This window comes from Haliotis cracherodii, unplaced genomic scaffold (genome assembly GCF_022045235.1).
Source record: "Haliotis cracherodii isolate W230 unplaced genomic scaffold, xgHalCrac1.p SCAF_20, whole genome shotgun sequence".
In the NCBI taxonomy this organism is placed as follows: Eukaryota; Metazoa; Mollusca; class Gastropoda; order Lepetellida; family Haliotidae; genus Haliotis; species Haliotis cracherodii.
In genome coordinates this window covers 15,717,450-15,740,541 of record NW_027266276.1, presented here as the reverse complement: position 1 = coordinate 15,740,541, position 23,092 = coordinate 15,717,450, and the positions used below count along the sequence as shown (strand labels likewise).

The 23,092-nt window shown below is 40.3% G+C and overlaps 2 protein-coding genes and 1 pseudogene across 3 annotated transcripts in view; 1 reads left to right on the top strand and 2 right to left on the bottom strand.

Moving 5' to 3' along the window:
- The window catches only part of LOC139470359 (uncharacterized), a 34,704-nt gene extending 33,367 nt beyond the window's left edge, over positions 1–1,337 (bottom strand). The window contains exons 1-2 of the mRNA XM_071252753.1: positions 918–1,337; positions 299–499 (exon numbers count right to left, since the gene is read on the bottom strand). Of these exons, the coding sequence (XP_071108854.1) occupies positions 299–499; positions 918–1,337 (621 nt within the window). The remainder of the gene's footprint in view (positions 1–298; positions 500–917) is intronic.
- Positions 1–9,585, top strand: part of LOC139470360 (coiled-coil domain-containing protein 34-like) — a 54,720-nt gene extending 45,135 nt beyond the window's left edge. For both annotated transcript variants that reach the window (XM_071252755.1, XM_071252754.1), the window contains exon 4: positions 9,372–9,585. In XM_071252755.1, the coding sequence (XP_071108856.1) occupies positions 9,372–9,517 (146 nt within the window). In that variant the 3' untranslated portion in view covers positions 9,518–9,585. The remainder of the gene's footprint in view (positions 1–9,371) is intronic.
- Positions 9,586–13,612: 4,027 nt separating this feature from the next.
- On the bottom strand, positions 13,613–16,127 carry LOC139470039 (uncharacterized; annotated as a pseudogene).
- Positions 16,128–23,092: the final 6,965 nt, after the last annotated feature.

Here is a 23,092-nt window from a genome sequence, read left to right as displayed (position 1 = left end):
GGGTACATACATGATCAGTGACAGTTTGGCGGGTACATACATGATCCGTGACAGTGTGGTGGCGGGTACATACATGATCAGTGACAGTGTGGCGGGTACATACATGATCCGTGACAGTGTGGTGGTGGGTACATACATGATCAGTGACAGTGTGGCAGGTACATACATGATCCGTGACAGTGTGGTGGTGGGTACATACATGATCAGTGACAGTGTGGTGGTGGGTACATACATGATCAGTGACAGTGTGGTGGTGGGTACATACATGATCTGTGACAGTGTGGTAGCGGGTACATACGTGATCAGTGACTGTCAGTGTGGTTGGGTATTCCTCCACAAGGTACTCCACAATGACGTTTCTCTGGAAGATGACGGCCTTCTGCAGTGGTGGCTGCCCGGTCCGGTCGCAGGCTGCAGCCAGCTGGTGGTGGGTGAGGACATGCTGCAGGTCTTTCAGACTGTTCCGCTGGATGCTGTGGTGGACCCTGTCCACCTTCACCTGTACAGACAGATACAGGCAGATCCTATCACGAGGTCAAATGTTCAAAGAGTAGTATTCTAAAACAGTAAAACTGATAATTATTAATCATAAGATTTTATTAGAGCATGTGTTACGTGTGTCCTTAGCAGGGATTTAATGATTTTACATCCTCAAGGTCAAGGTTGTACGTAAATGAAGGTCAAGGTTATACGTAAATGCCCAACCTATTAAATCCTATTTATTTAGCTAGTTTTGTCATCTCCAATTTCAAAGATGTGTTTTGTGACCCTCAAAAGGACACTCAGGAATTTTCAGAGAATGAACAGTGACAATAGTGACATTATAATAAAATCAGTCTGTTTACAATGGTATTTAAGGGGCACTAACTGGCCTGCCCAGCAAGATATTGTGAGGAATTATAAAATGTTGTACCCACCATAAAATCAGGCAGCTGCTTGAAGAACTTTGCTATGTCCAGCTTGACCTCCTGAATGCAGTCCACATCCACTGGCCAGGCATCCCAGCCCTGCAGAAGCAGGTGCTCCAGGGGGCGCACATCTTTACCCAGCGCCAGGAAACCAACATGGCGCAGGATCATTTCCTGGATGTGTGTCTTCTCGTATAGACAGGCCATGTCCAGAGCTGTGTCAGCATTTTCATCCCGGAAGCTGATGTCTATGTGCCCCAGGAGTTGTTTTATCAGATCCGACTGAGCTCCTTGGCCCACAGCAGCGTGCAGGTAGGACTGACCATCTCGCCCGCGGAGGTTCACATTCTGCTCCCGGAGAAGTTTCTTCAGACCTTGCAGGTCATTGTCAAGTAGCGCCTGGTATATGTCAGTGTCTTCTATGTCCATGACAGTAGCAGTCTATCTGATACCCATGGGAACAAGATCTGACTGACAATATGATCTCAGTCTTGTTGGTTTTGTCTATTTTCCAGCTCTCTCCAGACTTGAGAGCATTTGTTAATTTAGTTGGTAGTTGTATGTGTACAGTGTACAGGATAGCACTGTCTATGCTTAAGTGTTATCCTTGATCCTCAGCCTTGCCTCTAGAGGATTAGCCTCTTGCCTGAAAAGAAGACAAGAGAACTGAATGTTTAGAGGCCCGTGAAGACCCAGGTTAAAATAGATCTTCAGCAACCCATGATTGTTGTAACAGGTGAATAACAGGATATGGTGGTCAGGCTCGCTGACCTGGTTGTAGCATGTCATCGTATCCCAATTGTGTAGATTGATGCTCATTACATCAATCACTAGATTGTCTGGTCCCAACTCAATTATTTACAGACCGCCATCATATAGCTGAAATATTGCTGAGTGCAGCGTTTATAAACAACAAACAAGCAAACAGAAGGTTAAGAAAACATCTGTTTGCCTGGATTTTCATGAAGTTGGCTCTAGGTGAAGTAGGTGGCGCACATAGTAGAGTAGAATGAACAGAAGGGCCTACCTGCCATCAGTGAGACAGGTGATGTACCCTGTGTCACAGCATTGTATCATGTTGTAGTTAGAAGTTGGCACCAACAATCAGCGTTAAGCAGGGAGTAAACCTGACATCCAACACATACAATTTCAGTCTCATGTGGACTTAACACAGGGATTTTGTGAATAGTGAAGTCCTGAAAAAAATAGGACTAAAGAAATGTTCTTTATGCAACACAGTAGCACGATCAGGGGACTGAGTGTGGCCTCTGTGTGATGAGACTTCCTCACTGACTCTAGGTTGTATCAGGTACAGTTAATACTCAAGAGACATTGTCACAAGATGCAGGATACATTCTTATGTTACTCAGATCCTTGGATGTCAAGCACATGTCCTGCAAATCAGTGATGACTATATCTGTACAGGGTTTTACGCAAGGCAGAAATGTACATCCAGTACACACAAATGTATCGAATGGACGCAGAACAAGATTTCTATTGTGTCCCAAAGGATGTACAATAATATTAATTGTGCCAAATTCTTGACACAGAATAGAAAGTTCCTGTAATTAAAGTCATTATTTAGTCTTACAGTACACCATTTCAAATTTTTTCATAATTTACAGGACCCTGTAACGACCCTTGAAATAAGTAATTAGGGGTCCAGTATACATATATCTTTAATTACTCACCAAATTAACATTTATCAATAATCCTTTGCTTATTATTACTTATTAATGATGGCGGTTTAATGAAAGCAGTTGTCTAGAAAGAACCCTCACAGATGTTACTCCCTCTCGCAGCTGATTGTTGCCACATGGATTTGAACTTTAAGATGAATGTAAATAGTAATGTAAATTGTCTGTGAATAGCTGAATGTAATCATTAAAAGCAGACGAGGCATGGCCAATTAGCATGGGTGATTCAAACTATTCTTTACCCTCTTTGTCTGTTTCCTAACATTGAGTGATGTATCTCGTGTGAGCCCGATTACCCTAATCACACACAGACAGTGTCTCTGTTTGACATAAATCACTACCAACAAGCTTGAGGTGAAGCCGTTTGTGGGCTCCAAAGTGTGGAGCATCGCCCCCTCTTCATGTATGTGAGGAGTATATTATAGCATATCTGGGCTGTGAAATCTGCAATTACCATTCTAGCCGTCACCCACAGCCCAGCCCCTCAATGTGATCACAACACAGACTGGCGTGTCGAGGACCCCGCACAACTTGCGTAGTTACCAGGTACCTGTGAAACTGTTGTCCCTGTTGCTGTCCTGGGGGGATGGACCGGACAGCACACACTGTGAAGAGGAATCTGAACTCACTGACAGCGATATAAATCTGGTATTGATCTGCAACTAAGTGACTTCCTGTCAATACAGTAATGACAGTGTTAAGCAGATCCGAGTTCGAACAACAAGTAATTAATTACCTGCTGGTTTGTGCTGAATACCTTATCCGATTATTGGGATTAATTCCAACTGGGAGAGATTATGCTGCAACTGCTTCCAGGCTTATGCAGTATGCTGAGTTATCAGTGCTGTGGCAGGAGTCAATGCACTTTATCAGTGTCCTAACACCTGCATGACATTGCTATCATTAAACTGTCATTGCTGCCTCCTCAGGGAGATCATCTTCCTTCTGACTCAGCAATTAGACCTACACAATGTACTGTTATTTAAGGAAGAGCTCCAAAGACACAGAGTAGATCTCAATCAGGAAACTTGATGAGAATTCATTCAGTATGTCAACTGGGTTAGCAATGACTTGAAAAAGCGTTCAATTAACATGATTATTGTCCTTTTTTTAAAAGGTCTTGAAAATCATTAATGTGAATTGAAAAAGCCTTGAAGTTTCTTAGCAAGACCCTATCTCAGGGAAATTATTTAGAAAATTAATACATCTTTCCATTCTTGAAAGAAGGATCACTGAACCTTTAAGGAAAGCCTTGAAGATTCTATATGAACCCTTGTTAGATATCAAACAAGTTTTCTTGGGGATGTACTGGTTATAACATAACAATTAAAAAATACTGCTCTTTAGGCTGTTTGTTTGGAATACCTGATAGATAATCGGATCTTCAACATGTTCACTGTCAGACAGATGACAACAGTTGTTGGATATGTTTGCTTTACTGCCTTAGCATTATATAATTAGTAAAAAAGGTAGACAATTATACCTGTTCCTATATTTGGGTTGTGCAATACCTGGTATACCAGTATATTGCAACACGGCTGTCTGCAATACACGTATCACAATACAACCCTTGTGTATCGTTATTTTCCAATACAGTTACAGAAGAATTACTATATAATCACATAAATTATATCTACTAGTTTGAGGTATTGCTCTACCCACTAGACCAAGGAGGTGGTTTGATACAGAGGAAATACGTAGCCCATGGAGTAGCAGTGAGGGACAGCTGCCTGCCACACTTTACACAGGGGCACACTGTACATTAAAACTTTCACATCACACCATGATGAAAACATACATCCGACATAGGTCATGTCATTATTGTACATTTGATATCAATTTGTAAAAAGAAAATTGAAGTTGTATTGAAACCCAGTAATACAGATAATAGATAAGTACCGTACAAAAGAAAAACTGTACATTTAGCATGTTTAGTGGAAAACAATGTTTGTGCTTATAAATTTGTTGTGTTCTAAACAATCAACTCACCGTGATGGTTCAGTCACATAGTCATCACTGATACTTTTCCCATGATGCTGTCCTCATATGTGTTGTCATAGAAACATGACAACAAACTTCTCCTGACCTCACATAAATACTGAACATCACTTGCAAGTTAATTATTGAACATGTCTAAACTTTGCTGTCATGGTTGACTCTCAGTTCCCTCAGCAAACCTGCTTTCTCTCTGTGTCAGTGAAGCGTTTGTGATGTTTTTTTCTTATGTGATCAGTTGTTCACACTGCTGAATGAAACAGATTTTGACATTCAATCAGTTAAAACTGCCATGTTAACGTGAATTATTTACTATGTGTTGTCTCATGCTTGAGTTCACCTGAACCAAGGTTTTCATGCTGAAGTACCTCCACTGTCAACTTGAAGTTATACCAATTCTTGCATTGAAGACAGTTAGCACTTTATCGGGGCTATTTAATTGTTTTGACATGTATTTGTATTGCTGGTGTTTCCTAGAGACTGTTCTATGGCCTTGAATGAGACTATTCTGGTAGATGTCAGATCTAGTGGTAGACCTGCTCTGTCTGTATGTTGTCAACCTAGCCAACAAAGCCAATAACAACGTTTGGTGCTGTGTTTACTGTATCAATAAAGTGTTGATTTCCCCACATTGAGAGGAAGTCCTGTGAAGGCACAGTAGGTTGACCTAACCTAGCTATATATCTATCTAATTTCGGGGATGAACATAAGTAAATTAGGAATCTTTCATCTTCGTAAATGTTCTGTTCTCACCAAATCTTCTGATATCATGGCAGTGCTAAAATATGATTAATAAAAGGTGACATATTTATCTTAAAAAATTCAGTATGAAATTAAGTGTAGGTATCTCGTCTAGGTTCCAAGAATCGAACACAGGGAGTATTTCTGGGCATGCAATGAATGAAGATTATATTCAGTACTTCACCAATCTAGGCAAAACATATGAGTCTGCTAACCTGAACACCTCATAGATCATTTGCAGTATAATTAGGCCTAACATAAGATAGCTACATGGTAAATCTCAAGAACAATGAAGAACGAAGCATGGTTTCATTTCACGATAAATCATTGTTCTATCATGACGTCATTTCTGGAGATTCCTATATGCGCTCGCAATTTGATGACATCGTATATTGGAAGACGTTATGTTTGAGAGGGAAGTGTCATGTAAGTTGTTACCCATAGATGTAGCTGGAGTACACAGACAAACATTGTGGCCGAACGATCGCATCCGAAAGCTGGCAAGATCTGACAAGCGGTATCAGGAGAGAAGGTACAGATGATCGACGTGAGGATTGTGAGAATATACCGACATTAACAAACTTAACCCTTCTGTTCATAAAATGAACTTGTCCGACATTTCCGAGTTCGGATTCTATTCAGAGAGTCATCATTGTTAGAATTTGGGTAAATAATTTTAAAGCATGTAGATTTCATCAACATCCTTAAAAAGGCTGTACATAATGTTGATATTGTTGTTTATTGTACAATAAAATATTGCAGGGATAATAAACCATGAGGGGCTGTCATACTGACTTTACAAACAAGTGTCAGAATTCTTGTCTTTCCTTATCGAGAGCAAGGGTAATACATGAATTCTTACACAAGTTTTGTAAATTCAGCTTGACAAACATCTGAGTTTAATCATTTCCTTTTTACCCATTATTTTTTAATCCTTTTAAGCTCCCCTGCACAAAAATACAGTGATCATGACAACCATCTCGAAAAACCACAACTGTCGAATGACCTCAACTATCTTCAGCTGTGATAGTGTTTCTAGTATGACATCATTCCTACATTCGTCACAATGCTGTCTGGATTACGTTAACTTTTCAGTGGTACATGTGAAGTGATATTTGCCCTAGTGCACATATGATTTTTTTTTAACTTAGTTATTTCTAACTCTATGAGTAATAAACAGCAGTATTAAACAACATTCACTGGAATATAACAGTCTTGTTTATACTTACCACGATGATGGTAACAGTTCACTCACTAGGCGCTGTGTGTCTCTTGAACTACTCACAGTATAAAGTGTCACAACCCTGCCCCCTCCAGGATGATGGTAACAGTTCACTCACTAGGCACCGTGTGTTTCTTGAACTACTCACAGTATTAAGTGTCACAACCCTCCCAGATAGATGTCTACTCTCCAGGGTGATGGTAACAGTTCGCTCACTAGGCACCGTGTGTCTCTTGAACTACTCACAGTATAAAGTGTCACAACCCTCCCAGATAGATGTCTACTCTCCAGGATGATGGTAACAGTTCACTCACTAGGCACCGTGTGTCTCTTGAACTACTCACAGTATAAAGTGTCACAACCCTCCCAGATAGATGTCTACTCTCCAGGATGATGGTAACAGTTCACTCACGAGGCGCTGTGTGTCTCTTGAACTACTCACAGTATAAAGTGTCACAACCCTCCCAGATAGATGCCTGAATGACTGATGGATGTCATCTTTGTTGACTGACAACCATGGTAACAGTTTACTCTACCCAGATATCCCTAGATCACCATAACAACAGCATCTTGAAGCATCCTGTTGACCGTTTCTTTCAGACTGACAATTGCAACGGTGCAATTGTGTGTCAATCAATATGCTTCATTAGCCAAGGAATCTCCTTAGGTGCAGTTGAATCATTAGTGGATGCTTGATTATAACTTAATGAATTTGGTCGACAATGTAATGACCACATGGAACTTATTCATTATATGTGAGTCGGAGTCCTAGGTAGTTCAATTGCACTTAGTGTTATCAATGAAATTCTACTAGGAGCTAAATGCTGTTATTTTATTGATAATTCTGACTGTTTAGTGAAAACCTTTATTTCAGATATTGAATTTGCCCTGAGGTGACAACATATTTCCCATGTCAGCATACTAAGGAGATTTTTATTGTATCATTGTTCTGAGGCATTGCATATCGTCTTTCTTATTTGCCACAACTGCTGTCAACATTGTAACTAATGACGACAGGCCCAACTTGGCTCTCATCTCATATGTAAGTTGGGTAGATAATGTCCGTATTGCAGCTGTTGCCAGCTGATTCTTTACTCATGACGACAGGCCCAACTTGGCGCTCATCTCGTTTATAAGTTGGGTGGATTCTGTTCTCATGATGGAGCACTTATGAAACAGTGAACTTTGCACCTCACCAGGGTGTCTTTGATGAGAGTCAATAGCAGTTATTGTTGAACTTTAAGTCTCTGCTGAGGCTACATTTATGAGGAATGTTTCAATACGACTATTTCCCGATATGATTCATATAGTGATACTTAATTACTAATTAGCACCAATTCTGTATGAATTTTTATGTTACAAAGGGCATAAACGCCATTAGAAAGGCTTCAATCAAATTGAATATCTGGTCTATGAAATGAAAATCCCTCATTTTTGTCAAACTATATTTCAGATAAAACTAGAGTGTCAACATAAGTATTTTCTTTTATCAAATAATACAGCAAACTCCCTGTAGATGTGCACCCTAAATTATATTAATCAAATATGAATGAATGGAATTTGAATTAAAATATGAAGTGGTACAGGTAAGTGTGAATAGTGTATAGTATCGTTTGAGAATTTTATTGATGTATTGTGAATCGTGATATTCTAAAGTAATATCATTATAAGATTCTCTTTGAGTCATTGGCAATAATAATTTTGGATTAAGAGACTTATTTCTGATTGAATTAGAAATACATGCATTGTCAGTTTGTTCAAAGTGTTTGCTTTTTTTATGTTTTTGTTTAGTGTGAAATGTATTGTCATTTCGGAGTCTATTTATGATAATTATCCAGTATTTTTAAAGATGCCTTGGATTATATATCCCTTGACCCAGCTTTTATTCAATTCAAGGCAGCCATTATTTTGTATAGAGTTTTCTTTTTCAATATTGTTTCAAATGTCCCTCCTCCATGTCTTGTCTCTACCATGTCTTGTTCAGTTGAACAGGCTGTAGGTTAAAAAATGGCAGGGTGTGTTTTGGGACGTAAACGTTAAACCAGTATTATATGCTGAAAGTGCCCTTCTGCTTTGTAAGTCTGGATTTTTAGTTCCTATTTGTTGCATTTCCCATTCAGCAAAGCAGAATCAAGGTTAAGTTCCTTAAGGGAGCATAACTTTTAAGCTGTTCAACATAATTATAATATTTCGTATACACAGACAAGCGCCAAACTGAATCTTTTGTCTCATTAAAGTGAGATCTTTTACTCCCAATATGATAGTTCTCTGCAGGAAGAACTGATGACACCTCAATAACCGGTCACACCAAGTGAAACCTTTGAAAACATTGAATTGAATGTAAGGATGCATGGTTGTCATCCAATCAGATGTCAGCTTTCTTACCACCTGATTTGGAAATTTTGGTCTTAGCAAAAGAAAACCACCACAGAATACCAATGTACCCTTGATAGTTCAGCCTTTTGGGTGTAGATGCCATGGCGATCAAAAACGACTTGATGTATTAAATACATGTACCAGATATCCCAAAGCACTTGACACTGATTGACTGATAAACAGTTCACTTGATCTTCAAGCAGTAAGGTTGCATACTGGAGTCAAATATCGGATTCTAGTTTCATGAGACCGACAGGATTTTATGACTGAATATTTTGCTAGCATTTCCAAGATAGTTTTTCAGATGTAGCAAGTTTAGATCAAGCCATGATTCTGGTGCTAATTCCCTTGTCCTGTTATGTAACCCTAACCATCCTTTTCCCATCCATTCTTTCATTATGCCTGGAATAAAGTTGACAATCTCTGTTTCAGGTTACCATGACTCTGCAGCCTACCCAATGCCATCTTTCTACAATCCACAACCATGGCAACCCATACACATACCTCGAGTGAAGAATGAAAAGCCAAAGAGGCCAAAACCAAAGAAATATGTATGGAATCCGAATAAGTACTATTAAGGGTTGATTTTATTCGGATGCAGAAGTATTTATTTATGTTAATTTAATTTGTTTAATTGTTAGCGACATGAGACAATACCGGTAGGTACATGTATTTATGTGTGATTTGTCAGGTCACCTCTGATCACACAGCTACTGGTTATCATGTAGTGCAGAAGGGGAGGACTCAAGTAGTAATATCTTAGGAGACCCCATTTCGCCTTTCGGAAATATCATACCAAGAAGCTAATTACATTTTAAGTTTTATTATCAGGGCAGACCAATTAATCTTCATTTTTCTTTCTTCTCATTCTCTTTTTTCTCTTCATTTGACGGTAACAAAAAATATATAATGTAACTGATTTAAGGTGAAACTGATTTCCACATGGACATTTTTGTGTGGGTGTTATGTGTCTTTAGTTTGTAGCTTGAAACTGGATTGTATTGCAAAAGGAATTTAAACAAACTCTTGAGTAAGCCTTGTATGGCCTGTTTGTGACTTCATCTGGATTCATATATGCCACATCCAAATATGCCACTGGTAATTGTTAAAAGCAGGAATTAGGGCTGTGACGATTCCAAATTTACTACACGGGTACCCACACCTCTATTACCCAACCCTACCCGGGTATCCGCTGTTGGTGTCAAGAGATAGGTACAAAATGTCCGATTTGGAATAGTTTGACAGTAGCCCTGGCAGAATGTATCTAGATATAAAATGATGTGGTCATGCATACACTCAAGTTGACTGAAGTTTTAGCTATATATAAGTCAGAAGGAATGTGTTCATAGTCATGAAGAAATCGAACATTAGACACTCAAAATTGTCATGAAACCATGTAGGTTTATAGTGAATTTTTCTCATGAAACAATATATCACGTGATTAACCACGGGTCTGGGTAGTCCTGTGGGTACGCGGGTCCTACTCAGTACCCACCCGCCCCAAGTACCCGAGTTACCTGTCCCAGCCCAAGCAGGAATATACAAAGCTTTGATGGTATGAGAAGTAAGTCATTATGTGCACTTACTAGATGCTTGTAGTTTGTAGAAAACATGCTACTGATTACAACTGTTTTGTGTTGAGTCATGACATATGTATGTTGGCATATTCCGTCCATTTTGTTGATATCTTATTGTTCTCTAGATCTGTATATATCACACAAAAAACCCTCCACCCAGCTGCATATATCAGACCCCCTCTGGCTCTGCCTATGCAATTGCATGGGAAAATGTATGTTAATATTGATTGAAACAGCTATGATGCATGGGGCATCAGTGACTTCAGTCTTATGTACTTAAAGGGAGATAATTCACATAATTGAAGCCCTCATAAAATATTGCTGATAGTATCAGATTTTGTTGTATTATTTGGGGTGTTATTTTATTTATTTAAGGCTGACAAATTGAGAGAATATATCTTAAATACATGCCATGGTTTAATTAACTTAATTGTTTACTGACATTTTCCAAACTGTAGATAATGGTTAAAATATAGATTTACGCACATTTTCAAGTGCTATGACAGTTGCAATGAGAAGCAAGGCATTTGGCACAAAAATTCAAGCAGTGTTCCTAAGATGTATTGAGTGATTTGGCATGAGATTACAGTGGCATTGTGTGAGAGCGTGTGTTTTGTTGAACAAGCATGAATCTCACTCCAAGTGCTTGAGAGTTGACAGATATGTAGCTCCGTGCAGCTACCTGTAGCCAAACCTATGCATGCGCTACCACTGGAACAATGAGGAGAGCTAATGCAGTATGGGATCAGCATCGGGACAATTCTGCATTAGCTCAAGTCACACAAATGAGAGAAACATGCAAGTACTATAGGTGTTAACATGTTTCACTGAGTCATCAGCTGGAAATAATCTACATAGCTGCCATGTTTAAAGAACTTTCAACCACTGCTTCTGAAAGCTATTATTTCATCGGGCAGAATTTTAATCTTGTGTGTTTCTTGCCTCATCAAGGCAGTCACTGGATTGGTTGGAATTTTGCGATTTGGTTCACATTTACACTGCAAATGGCCATGAAACATGAAGTATATTCAAAAGGCAGTATGTGTATTATCCTTAATGGAGGTATTATTATCCTTGATGTCTGGAGTCGTAGAACTGTTTTTGGCATGTGTTTTGAAACAGAGAATAAAGAACTTGAATATGTATGCCCATGGTAATAACATGACCAAATTTGAAGTTTATGTTTAATTTTCTATGGATTATTGTGCCTACAGCAGTGTACTGTTAGAGAATATGGTACACAAGGGGTACATGTTTTCCATCATGTGTGTGTGTAATTTAGCCTTGTTACAAAGCACTGTCTGTGATATGTGTAACTGTATGTGGTCTGAGGATCAAAAATAAATAGCTAAACAGAAATTGGTTGTGTTATATATTGGTGATGACATTTGGGGAGTTCTCAAGTGACCACCCCACTACAACATAAGGCTGCGAGGTTAAAATTTATTGTGCAGAGTTGCATCCCTTAGTTATGCCAGAATCAGATGATCATGAGTTTGAATCCTATATTCAACCTGATTAGGATTCTTTGTCTGGACCATGAATTTCAACAAAGTGGCAAACATCTAGGGCCTGCATTACCCTGGGTTTATTACACCCATTAGGCATGTTAAACTGATACTACTTAAATACTTGTCTAAGTGGCTTCACACCCTTGAAGATCTGGGGTAAAAAAGGTCTTCAGCAACCCATGCTTGCCTGAGAGGCGACTAACGGGGTAGGGTGGTCAGGCTTGCTGACTAGGTTTATGCATGTCATTGTATCCCAATTGCGTAGATAGATGCTCATGATAACAGTCACTGGATTGTCTGGTCCAGACTCGATTGTTTACAGACCGACATCATATTGCTGAGTGTGTTGTTAAACAAGAAACAAACAAATCTAAGTGGCATTACAGAGAACAGAGGTATTCCGTCTAGGTTGAAGAACAACAAATACTTATTGGGGCTTCATGGGATTTATTCCGTTCTCCAATTGGGGATATGAAGATCCCAGCACCAGATATATGTACTGATATACAATGATAAGAATCTATAATGAAACAAACATACCATTACTTTATTACATTTGGCATTTACTGTATACCATGAGCGTCACTTTATCTAAGCATATATTACACAAAACAATCACAGATTTCGGTTGTTAGGCCAGAACAGCCATCAGTATAACATTACATACAAATCCTGTTCATATGTTGAAAGATGGATCAAAACATAATGCATTATAAGTTGCTGCAGTCACAGCCAGGATCACAAGGGGTGCATGGGGGAAGGGAGGCATGAAACCCCATGGACCCCTCGTGATACTGCTACAACGAATTTATCTTACCAATATGTTTTTATCTGCTATTGTGAAAGAATTAAAACAAATTCAAAATTGATAGAAAACAGCTGTCAAAGTGAGCTGAGGTTAACTTGTGCTATGTTAAGTGACTTTCATTGACTCGGAAAAATCCAGGTGCAGCCTGTTTTCCTCGTGGTCAAGAATAAGGGATTTATTCTCCCGCTCAGAAATTTATTTCCCTCACAGGCGAGATACATACTATTTTATCAAGATCACACAGACCAATCGGATCTCTTCATTCTGACATGGAGATGTGATAAACATATTTATACTAAACAAATAATTACTCTTGATGAGGCCAATATGTGAAAACAAGGACCCAAGGACATGACGCCTGAGGTGGTCTGACCGGACGGAGGCTACAGGCCCTGAGATGAGGTCGTGTGTGTGTTTGTTATACCACTATTAAGAATTCCATTGGTTAATACATACCACGTGACGCAACAATACATTTCATGTAGACCCCCAAATCGTGTGACTGACCCTGACCTCGAATATTTCCTCATCACATAATCAGTATGGACCTGTCACGTGATGAATATTGACTCTGCTAGTCGCCTCTTAGGACAAGCATGGGTTGCTGAAGACCTATTCTAACCAAGATTTTAACATCTAAAATGCAACTTGACAATCAGTTATGTTCAACTCTTCTTGACCCCTTGACCTTCTTCCTCTTTTCCCATGTTCATCCTATTCTTCAAAATGTGTGCTCATCACCACTTTCCTCCTCTACCCCTTCTTCCCCCTCCCCTTCTACCCCTCTTCCTCCTCTACCCCTTCTTCCCCCTCCCCTTCTACCCCCTCTTCCTCCTCTACCCCCTCTTCCTCTTCTACCCCCTCTTCCTCCTCTACCCCCTCTTCTTCATCTTCATCTTCCTCTCCCTCCACATATGCTGAACCTCCTGCATCTTCTACTGCCTGTGTAAAGACCACTTTGGGAACCTGGGTACACAGTCTCCGCTTATGAAGGTCAAGGCTTCTCTCTCCTCTGAAGATCCCATGTCCGCACTGATCACAGTAAAACAGGTTGGATCGACTGAGAACAGGACACAGACGGCGCTGATGGAGATGTAGAGAAGCAAGACCTCGGAGGTATCCTGTGTTACATGCCTCACAGGTGTACAGTCCACTCCCGTTTGGGTTACCTACACTTCCTCCCTTGTTACCACCAGGGGCTTGTTTGCTCTTTCCATCCTTCCTGGACTGGGACTTCTTACTGCTTGTATTAGCTCTACCTCTGTTGGATGACATGGTTGTATACCTTACAGTCAGTCTTATTTATGACTTCTGGAAGTGTTCTTGTAGGTTTCTGGGCAATTTAACATCAATTGTCATTTGATGACAGACAAAAGCACTCACAGACCGTTATGTAGACACTGTTGGAGTTGTTTGATGGAGTGGCTGTGTGATGGCATCTCACCCCACAACAAACTCTTCAACACTGCTAGAACTGAAGAAAAATAGTTCACTTGAATATTTTGGTCATTATATCCTGTTAATTTTATGAGACATTTGCAGGGAATATTTCCATCAAAAATGAAGAGAACCACAATGTAAGTCAGGACATTTCATCAAAACAGATGCCAAGGTGGTGTACTTCCTGACATGTGTCACTGCCTCGAGACCCTTCTCCAGTGACAATACATTCTGGAAAAATGTCATTTGGACAACCCAAATTGTATTAAATATCAGTCACATAACCAAATACACCATAACAATATGTCACATTATACCATTCGCTCATCATGTTATACTATGACAATCATATAACATCATACTTACACACACAACATAAGTCACTGCATCAAACACCATGCAGATCTTATTAACAGTCATGTAACACACCATTACCTGACATGACATGAACACACCAGACGGTTCACATCCTATACTATCACGTAACATTATACATACACTGTCCACATCACAAAATAAATTCACCACATCGCAACATACACTCACCACATCACAACATACACTCACCACATCACAACGTACACTCACCACATCACAACATACACTCACCACATCACAACATACACTCACCACATCACAACATACACTCACCACATCACAACGTACACTCACCACATCACAACATACACTCACCACATCACAACATACACTCACCACATCACAACATACACTCACCACATCACAACATACACTCACCACATCACAACATACACTCACCACATCACAACATACACTCACCACATCACAACGTACACTCACCACATCACAACATACACTCACCACATCACAACATACACTCACCACATCACAACATACACTCACCACATCACAACGTACACTCACCACATCACAACATACACTCACCACATCACAACATACACTCACCACATCACAACATACACTCACCACATCTCAACATACACTCACAACATCACAACATACACTCACCACATCACAACACACACTCACCACATCACAACATACACTCACCATATCACATCATACACTCACCACATCACAACATACACTCACCACATCACAACATACACTCACCACATCACAACATACACTCACCACATCACAACATACACTCACCACATCACAACGTACACTCACCATATCACATCATACACTCACCACATCACAACATACACTCACCACATCACAACATACACTCACCACATCACATCATACACTCACCACATCACAACATACACTCACCACATCACAACATACACTCACCACATCACAACATACACTCACCACATCACAACATACACTCACCACATCACAACGTACACTCACCATATCACATCATACACTCACCACATCACAACATACACTCACCACATCACAACATACACTCACCACATCACAACATACACTCACCACATCACAACGTACACTCACCACATCACAACATACACTCACCACATCACAACATACACTCACCACATCACAACATACACTCACCACATCACAACGTACACTCACCTCATCACAACGTACACTCACCACATCACAACGTACACTCACCACATCACAACATACACTCACCACATCACAACATACACTCACCACATCACAACATACACTCACCACATCACAACATACACTCGAATCAGACTAGGATTCCAAATGATGACGACAAACGTTCACCTGTGCCGCCCCCTCCTTCCGTGTTGACAGTGAGATGTCGTCAGTACCAGACAGTGGTTTACAACACAGTGTAATAACTACACACGCTGTTACTTCGAGCCGTCATGGTATATACCCCTTCAGTTTCATAGCATGCTGCTTTTCTTTAGACAGTTGTCAATTTTACTACTTTCGCTTTCGTTTTCCCGTTTCCGGCGAACAAACGCGAGTGTTTACTTTTTTCCCTCTTCCCGATGCAAGTGTGTTTACTAGCTTACATCAAAGTTCAGTAGACGCCCTTGCCCCGCCCGGGAAGATGATTTCCAGGATACAGTGTATTGTTTTTAATTCACATTTAGTTAAAGCTGTAGGTCTAATGTAAGCTATGAAATTAACACGTACAAACATATTTGTAAATATATACGCGTCAAAATAGATTATTTTGAATTAATAACAAAATTTCTAATTGCGTGTTTCTTAAAAGCAAACGAATCTTAACATTATCCATGTTTGCATTGAGTATCGGATGCAGCTCACAGTGTTTCTGGTATCACTGACGTTAGTAAGCAGAAACACATGCATAAATAACACTGGTCTCGAAACACTATTCAGCTCACTTACCGCTATACACCCGTGTCAGTGACGAAGCACAAGTATACCTGTACACTCGTCATTTCAACACGTGTATAAAACAACATACCTATTATATTCTATTATAGACGTTCAGACGTCCGGGCGTTTATATCGCGCAAGCCGTTGACCTGGCGTCTATTCTATTTAATGCGGGCACTATGGCAACTCACTACCTCATTGAATTCCAACTTCTACTGTCATACAAAGGGTACATTTGCAAGAAACAGCCATTATTTATCACTAACATATCACGTCTTAGCGATCCGGCATCATGAATCGAATATCCTTTGTGCTATAATATTGATATAAAACACGCCTCGTTACATGCATGCAGTGTGAACGGGTAATTTATTGTTAACAAAGGTTAAATTACCCGAACGAAAAATCAGAAGAAAAATTATGAACAAGTATCAGCACAACAAACGTCGCACCCACATGCCTTCGTGTTCTTCTAACTTCAAAATGCATATCAAAGACATGATTATTTTAGAATAGGCAACACTAATATTTAATGTTATAACGTTGTTAATAGCTGGCATATCATAATACATACACCGTCGCAGTACGATTTACACGAGATTGTCCAAGTCACCGTGCCTGACCACCATAAGTACGGCTCTTCCGAAGGTTGGCTGAACAGTGAACACTGCTAATGTATATATATACTCAACAACAAAAGTTCCTGTGACACCAATATTTTAGTGTATTTTCAAACAAGTAAAGACTGGTTTTCAATATTGTAGTTACAGAAAAGAATGCATTCCATGCAAAAGTTGACTTTTATGCAAGCCCCATGCATTTCACTACCGAAGAATGGGTATAAAAACATGTGCATTAACGGGATTCCATATGCATTGTTTAGCATCGTGCTGACAACAACCACTCAGAAACACAACAAAATTACGCAATTATTCAACATTACGAAATGCCACGCCTGTCCGAAAATGAGCGTCTGCGAGCCATTGGTATGCTTGAAGCAGGATCAAGTCAACGTGTTGTTGCAAGACAATTTAACGTCCACAGAAATACCATTTGGTATTTATGGCAACGTTGGCAACAGACGAATGTAGTCGGAGACCATCCTCGGAGTGGCAGGCCACGTGTAACCAATAATCGAGACAACTGGATTCGAACAACCCACCTACGAAATCGATTCCAGCCAGCAACAGTGACTGAAAGAAGCATCCCCGGCCTTCGACGAATATCTTCACAAACCGTACGTCGTAGCCTCAGATGTGCACGCATTGTCGCCAGAATACCCGCCAGACGTCCCATTTTGACAGGAAACCACCGTCAAGCACGTCTACAGTGGTGCAGACAGCGTCTGCGCTGGACGGCCATGCAGTGGGGACAAGTTCTATTCACTGACGAGTCTCGTTTTCACCTCAGCCACAGCGATGGACGGATTCGAGTGTACCGACGTCGAGGTGAACGTTACGTCAATCATTGTGTCATGGAAGAAGATCGGTTCGGGGGCGGCAGCGTTATGGTATGGGGTGGGATTACAGCAAGACAGTGCACCCGTTTGATAGTGGTAGAGGGAAATCTCAATGGACGGCACTACCGCGACGAGATCATCGGCCCTGTTGTTCTACCGTTTTTGCGTCTTCGTGGCCCAGGCATTACCTTTCAACATGGCCCGGCCTCATATTGCTCGACTTGTTGAGGATTCTCTTCAACAAAACAACGTGATTGTCATCCCCAGGCCGGCTCGCTCCCCTGATCTCTCACCAATCGAGCACATGTGGGATGAGATGGGTCGGCGCATTCAACGTCAACCACGTGTTCCACAGACACTCCAGGAACTTCGAAACATGCTCCAGCAGATATGGACAGATATCCCACAGGACTTTGTGCGACGCCTGGTCCATTTCATGAGACGAAGATGTGTTGCTTGCATTGCAACCAGAGGTGGACACACACGCTAATGATTTGTAAATTGACATTTTGGCATGTTCATGTATTATTATGAACTCACGCATTTTCTGAAGTCAGGATGGCAAACTAAACCATTTGAACACTTACAGGAATCTTTTATTTATTGCAAACCGAAATTGTTTCAGATTTGGTAAAAAACATAACTTTGCATTAAATCTTATTCAATGGCACAGGAACCTTTGTTGTTCAGTATATATTACACCCTTAACAGTTTGCATGTATTGAGTACAATACTTCCCAAGCTTACAGGTTGCATTTGAACCAAATACACGAGGATATTCCTGCATGCATTGAACTTAGGAACAGCACTCCGTGTTAGAAGTTGTGCCCGGCAACCTATACAAATATATATTATAGATGACTTATTGGATCAGGTGGTAAGGCCTCAGGCCCTTGTGTCGTTACTTAAATAGTTCTAGATCAATTAATATCACGAGTGTCGGAAATACACTGTTGGACCATATCCTATTAAATCTATAGATAAAGAATTAATAGGATAGTGCATTTCTGATACTCGTGGTATGAACTGATCTATAAGCAACGACACAAGGGCACGTGGGTCAGGCTCGGTGACCTGGTTGGTGCACCGGACGGCGGGGATCTTTGCTCATAATATATGTCCCTGGATTGTCTGGTCCAGACTCGGTTATTATCAGACCGCCCTCATGTGGCTGGAATATTGCTACAGTATGGCCTTAACTAAACAAGAAACCTATACTTACCTCCAGTGACCACGCGGTATTGCTGGAAATGTGATGAAAAGGATGGGGTCACACTGGGGCAACTTTCCAGTCCCAGCAAGTTTTATTCACGTCCATAAAAAACAGTAAATACGACCACACAAACAAACAACACATGCACAAGTCCACAACAACAATTATCACAGAAGTCCGCAGAAGTTGTTTTTTAGACAGATTTTGTTTTCAGTCATCGCTTGAGGACAATCTTTTTCGCTGAAAGAGGGAACCAAACATCTTTGGGGACACAACCAACATATCCAGGGCATTTTTTTTGTTATGCCCCGCGGATCAGAGAATAAAGTTTTCCCTTAGGTTTGTCTCGTGGGACAATGGCGTGCCAAGTTTATAAAATCGGATGGTACTAATTCTATTTGTTTCATATGGTTAGTATTTGAGACAGCGATTTGGTGATACATTTGCTGGCTCATTTGATTATCTTCTGGTTTTCGAGTCAAGCCAAAAGTTGACGAATAAAAACCGATCATATTAAAAGAGCATTTTTGTGAGCCATATGTAGTTTCCTTCTTTATTGCTGACAATGCAGTGTATCGGTGTATGCATGGTGGCAGTTACCGAGGATGACATCACATTGTACTATCTATATTGCTGACGCTGCAGTGTATCGGTGTATGCATGGTGGCAGTTACCGAGGATGCCATCACATTGTACTATCTATATTGCTGACACTGCAGTGTGTCGGTGTATGCATGGTGGCAGTTACCGAGGATGACATCACATTGTACTATCTATATTGCTGACACTGCAGTGTGTCGGTGTATGCATGGTGGCAGTTACCGAGGATGACATCACATTGTACTATCTATATTGCTGACGCTGCAGTGTGTCGGTGTATGCATGGTGGCAGTTACCGAGGATGCCATCACATTGTACTATCTATATTGCTGACGCTGCAGTGTGTCGGTGTATGCATGGTGGCAGTTACCGAGGATGCCATCACATTGTACTATCTATATTGCTGACGCTGCAGTGTGTCGGTGTATGCATGGTGGCAGTTACCGAGGATGCCATCACATTGTACTATCTATATTGCTGACGCTGCAGTGTGTCGGTGTATGCATGGTGGCAGTTACCGAGGATGCCATCACATTGTACTATCTATATTGCTGACGCTGCAGTGTGTCGGTGTATGCATGGTGGCAGTTACCGAGGATGCCATCACATTGTACTATCTATATTGCTGACGCTGCAGTGTGTCGGTGTATGCATGGTGGCAGTTACCGAGGATGCCATATCACATTGTACTATCTATATTGCTGACACTGCAGTGTATCGGTGTATGCATGGTGGCAGTCACATTGTACTATCCAGTGACATATATATATGCATGAACACTACGCTTATAACCTGAGAGGGGCAAAAGAAAGTATACCGACTTTGTTGTGTTGATAGATTACGCCTCTTTAACAATCACTTATTCATGAAACAAAAGATATTGGTTCAATGAAGACTGGGGCATGAAATGAATTTGCAACCACATGACCCCTACCATTTGAAGTGTAAATGTGTGCCGAAGAAAAGTAAATTGACTGATTTTCAAAGATAAAAGGTCTAAGATACCCGGAAGCAGTTGTGTATAAAGCGATTGTTGTTTTTTTAATTTGTAAAAGTTTAAAATCAAATTCTATAAAACAAATTAAACCATGCATAGCAGTAGTCTTTGAGTTTTGACTTAGCCCCAGAACAGTTCATTTTTGGTATATAATATCGCTAACTGAGAGGTATCCTTTCTCTGATTACCAGTTTATAGTTATCACAGGACACGTGAAGATCCGGGGTAGAATAGGTCTTCAGCAACCCATGCTTGCCGTAAAAGGCGACGTTTTATATGCTTGCCGTTAGAGGCAACTAACGGGATCGGGTGGTCAGACTCGCTGACTTGGTTGATGCATGTCATCGTATCCTTGACTGTCTGGCCCAGACTCGATTATTTACAGACCGTCGTCATATAGCTGGAATATTGCTGAGTGCGGCGTAAAACAACAAACAAACAAACCAAGTTACCACAGGATAGAGAGACACAGACTGGCACGTATGGTGTCTGTGAAAGAGTGGGTATGCGCACCTCACACCACCTACCCCATCTGGACCGATCAGTACCTCGATCAATGTAGGCTGAAGAAACAGTTCAAAAGTACTAATAGTTATTTCATTTATTAGGTTTTCAGACATACCCCCAAATACCCTTTCATTTTATAGAATCAACTTCAACTTGACTTTATGACACAAAAGGGGGCGTATTTTTAAGGAAGAGATATTTCTTTCAAGGGGATTTAGATCATGTCACCGGCTAGATTTAAGAAGTGCGGGACATTTTATGGATCAATTCAGCGGGCACTCTTAAACGTTGTTACTGGTTAATATAAAATGACATGAATAACCGGTAGATCGAGCTCAATACCTAATGAAGTGATTAGCTCCATACGTAATGAAGTGATTTTAAAACCATTTTATCAGTTTGGGTTATATGTTGAATTCAGGTAACCTAGCTCTAAATTGAAAACACAGCATGCACGTTTGTCTTCTATGAGGCTAATATCACGTGTGTATACGTGGCATAACAACATGCAGGTTTTGTCGTCGTTAATGGAGTTCCCAATAAGCCAATAAAAAACGTTGGCTCGGTCAGGTCCGACCCCTCAGAGGGAATTATGTTGAAAATTAATTATAGCAACGAACTTCGTAAATGCAGTCCATCATAGTTATCGCCTCAGAACTTTAGTTTCCAGCCACCCTTGTACTACCAAATCACTGGTCACGGGGAATCGGGGATGTTGGGAAATAAATGTACTAGAGTCAGCCATTTGACATTTTGTATTGAAATCCATATTTAGCAAATTTTCCATTCAACGGGTTATATATATCTTTTAAAATCAAGTGAAGGTATAACAACAGTTACTGGATGATTTTAGACTTTCGGGAAAAACCGTTTGACGATAAACGAAATAATTACTGTGGAAGTTCGCAAGACAAATGAATTTTCTCAACTATTTCACACTGTGCCAATGAGGAACTCAACAAAACTCATATTTTATGCCCCTGCAACGTAGATCTATTTTCATTAGGATTTGCAAAACATGTGCCCTACATTTTAGACTGGAGCTTGTTTATATCACGTGACATGCAGTTTGATTTCTATTGGCTAGCTCAAACACTGTGGGAAATTCAATGTCGAAGGCCGAAGGTAGGCAATCGAAAAGACTACAACATATGATCAAAAATAGTACTTTCAGAAAATTATTCGTGTATTTAGTTAATTATGACTTCGTGGTAAACTGCTTTGGGCTTTTGGTATGATAGAACTGTACTACGTTGCAATTAGGCCTATAACTTATTAATATTTGCTCACGACAATCGTAGCCTTGATCATTTTCAAACATTGTTTCACTGTTGGTGGTTTTAGTGACAGAGTTGAATGAATTTTGTATATGTTCAATATCATAACAACGGAGTGATGATTATTTTAAAGATTTTAAAGATGTAACGTTCCACTGATCACTAATTGCTGCACAAATATAGATGCAAAATGATTTGGCAGTGTCGTTTGGACACTATGCGGCTATTTCAAAGGGAAGTAACCAGCTGGTAAGACTAGGCCTATCTAGAAAGTACAAAAAGTGTAAGACCCTACTAGTTGCGATCGATCACTGTATTATCAGCTGCTTTGTTGGCTACCATCAGATTTATTCCTGTTTTAGATCTTTTGTTGACATGAGTGAAGTGTATTTTGTAATGAATATTATATGATGTGAAAGATGACGTTTGCTCCTCTTTTCAGGTTTGGGTCAAA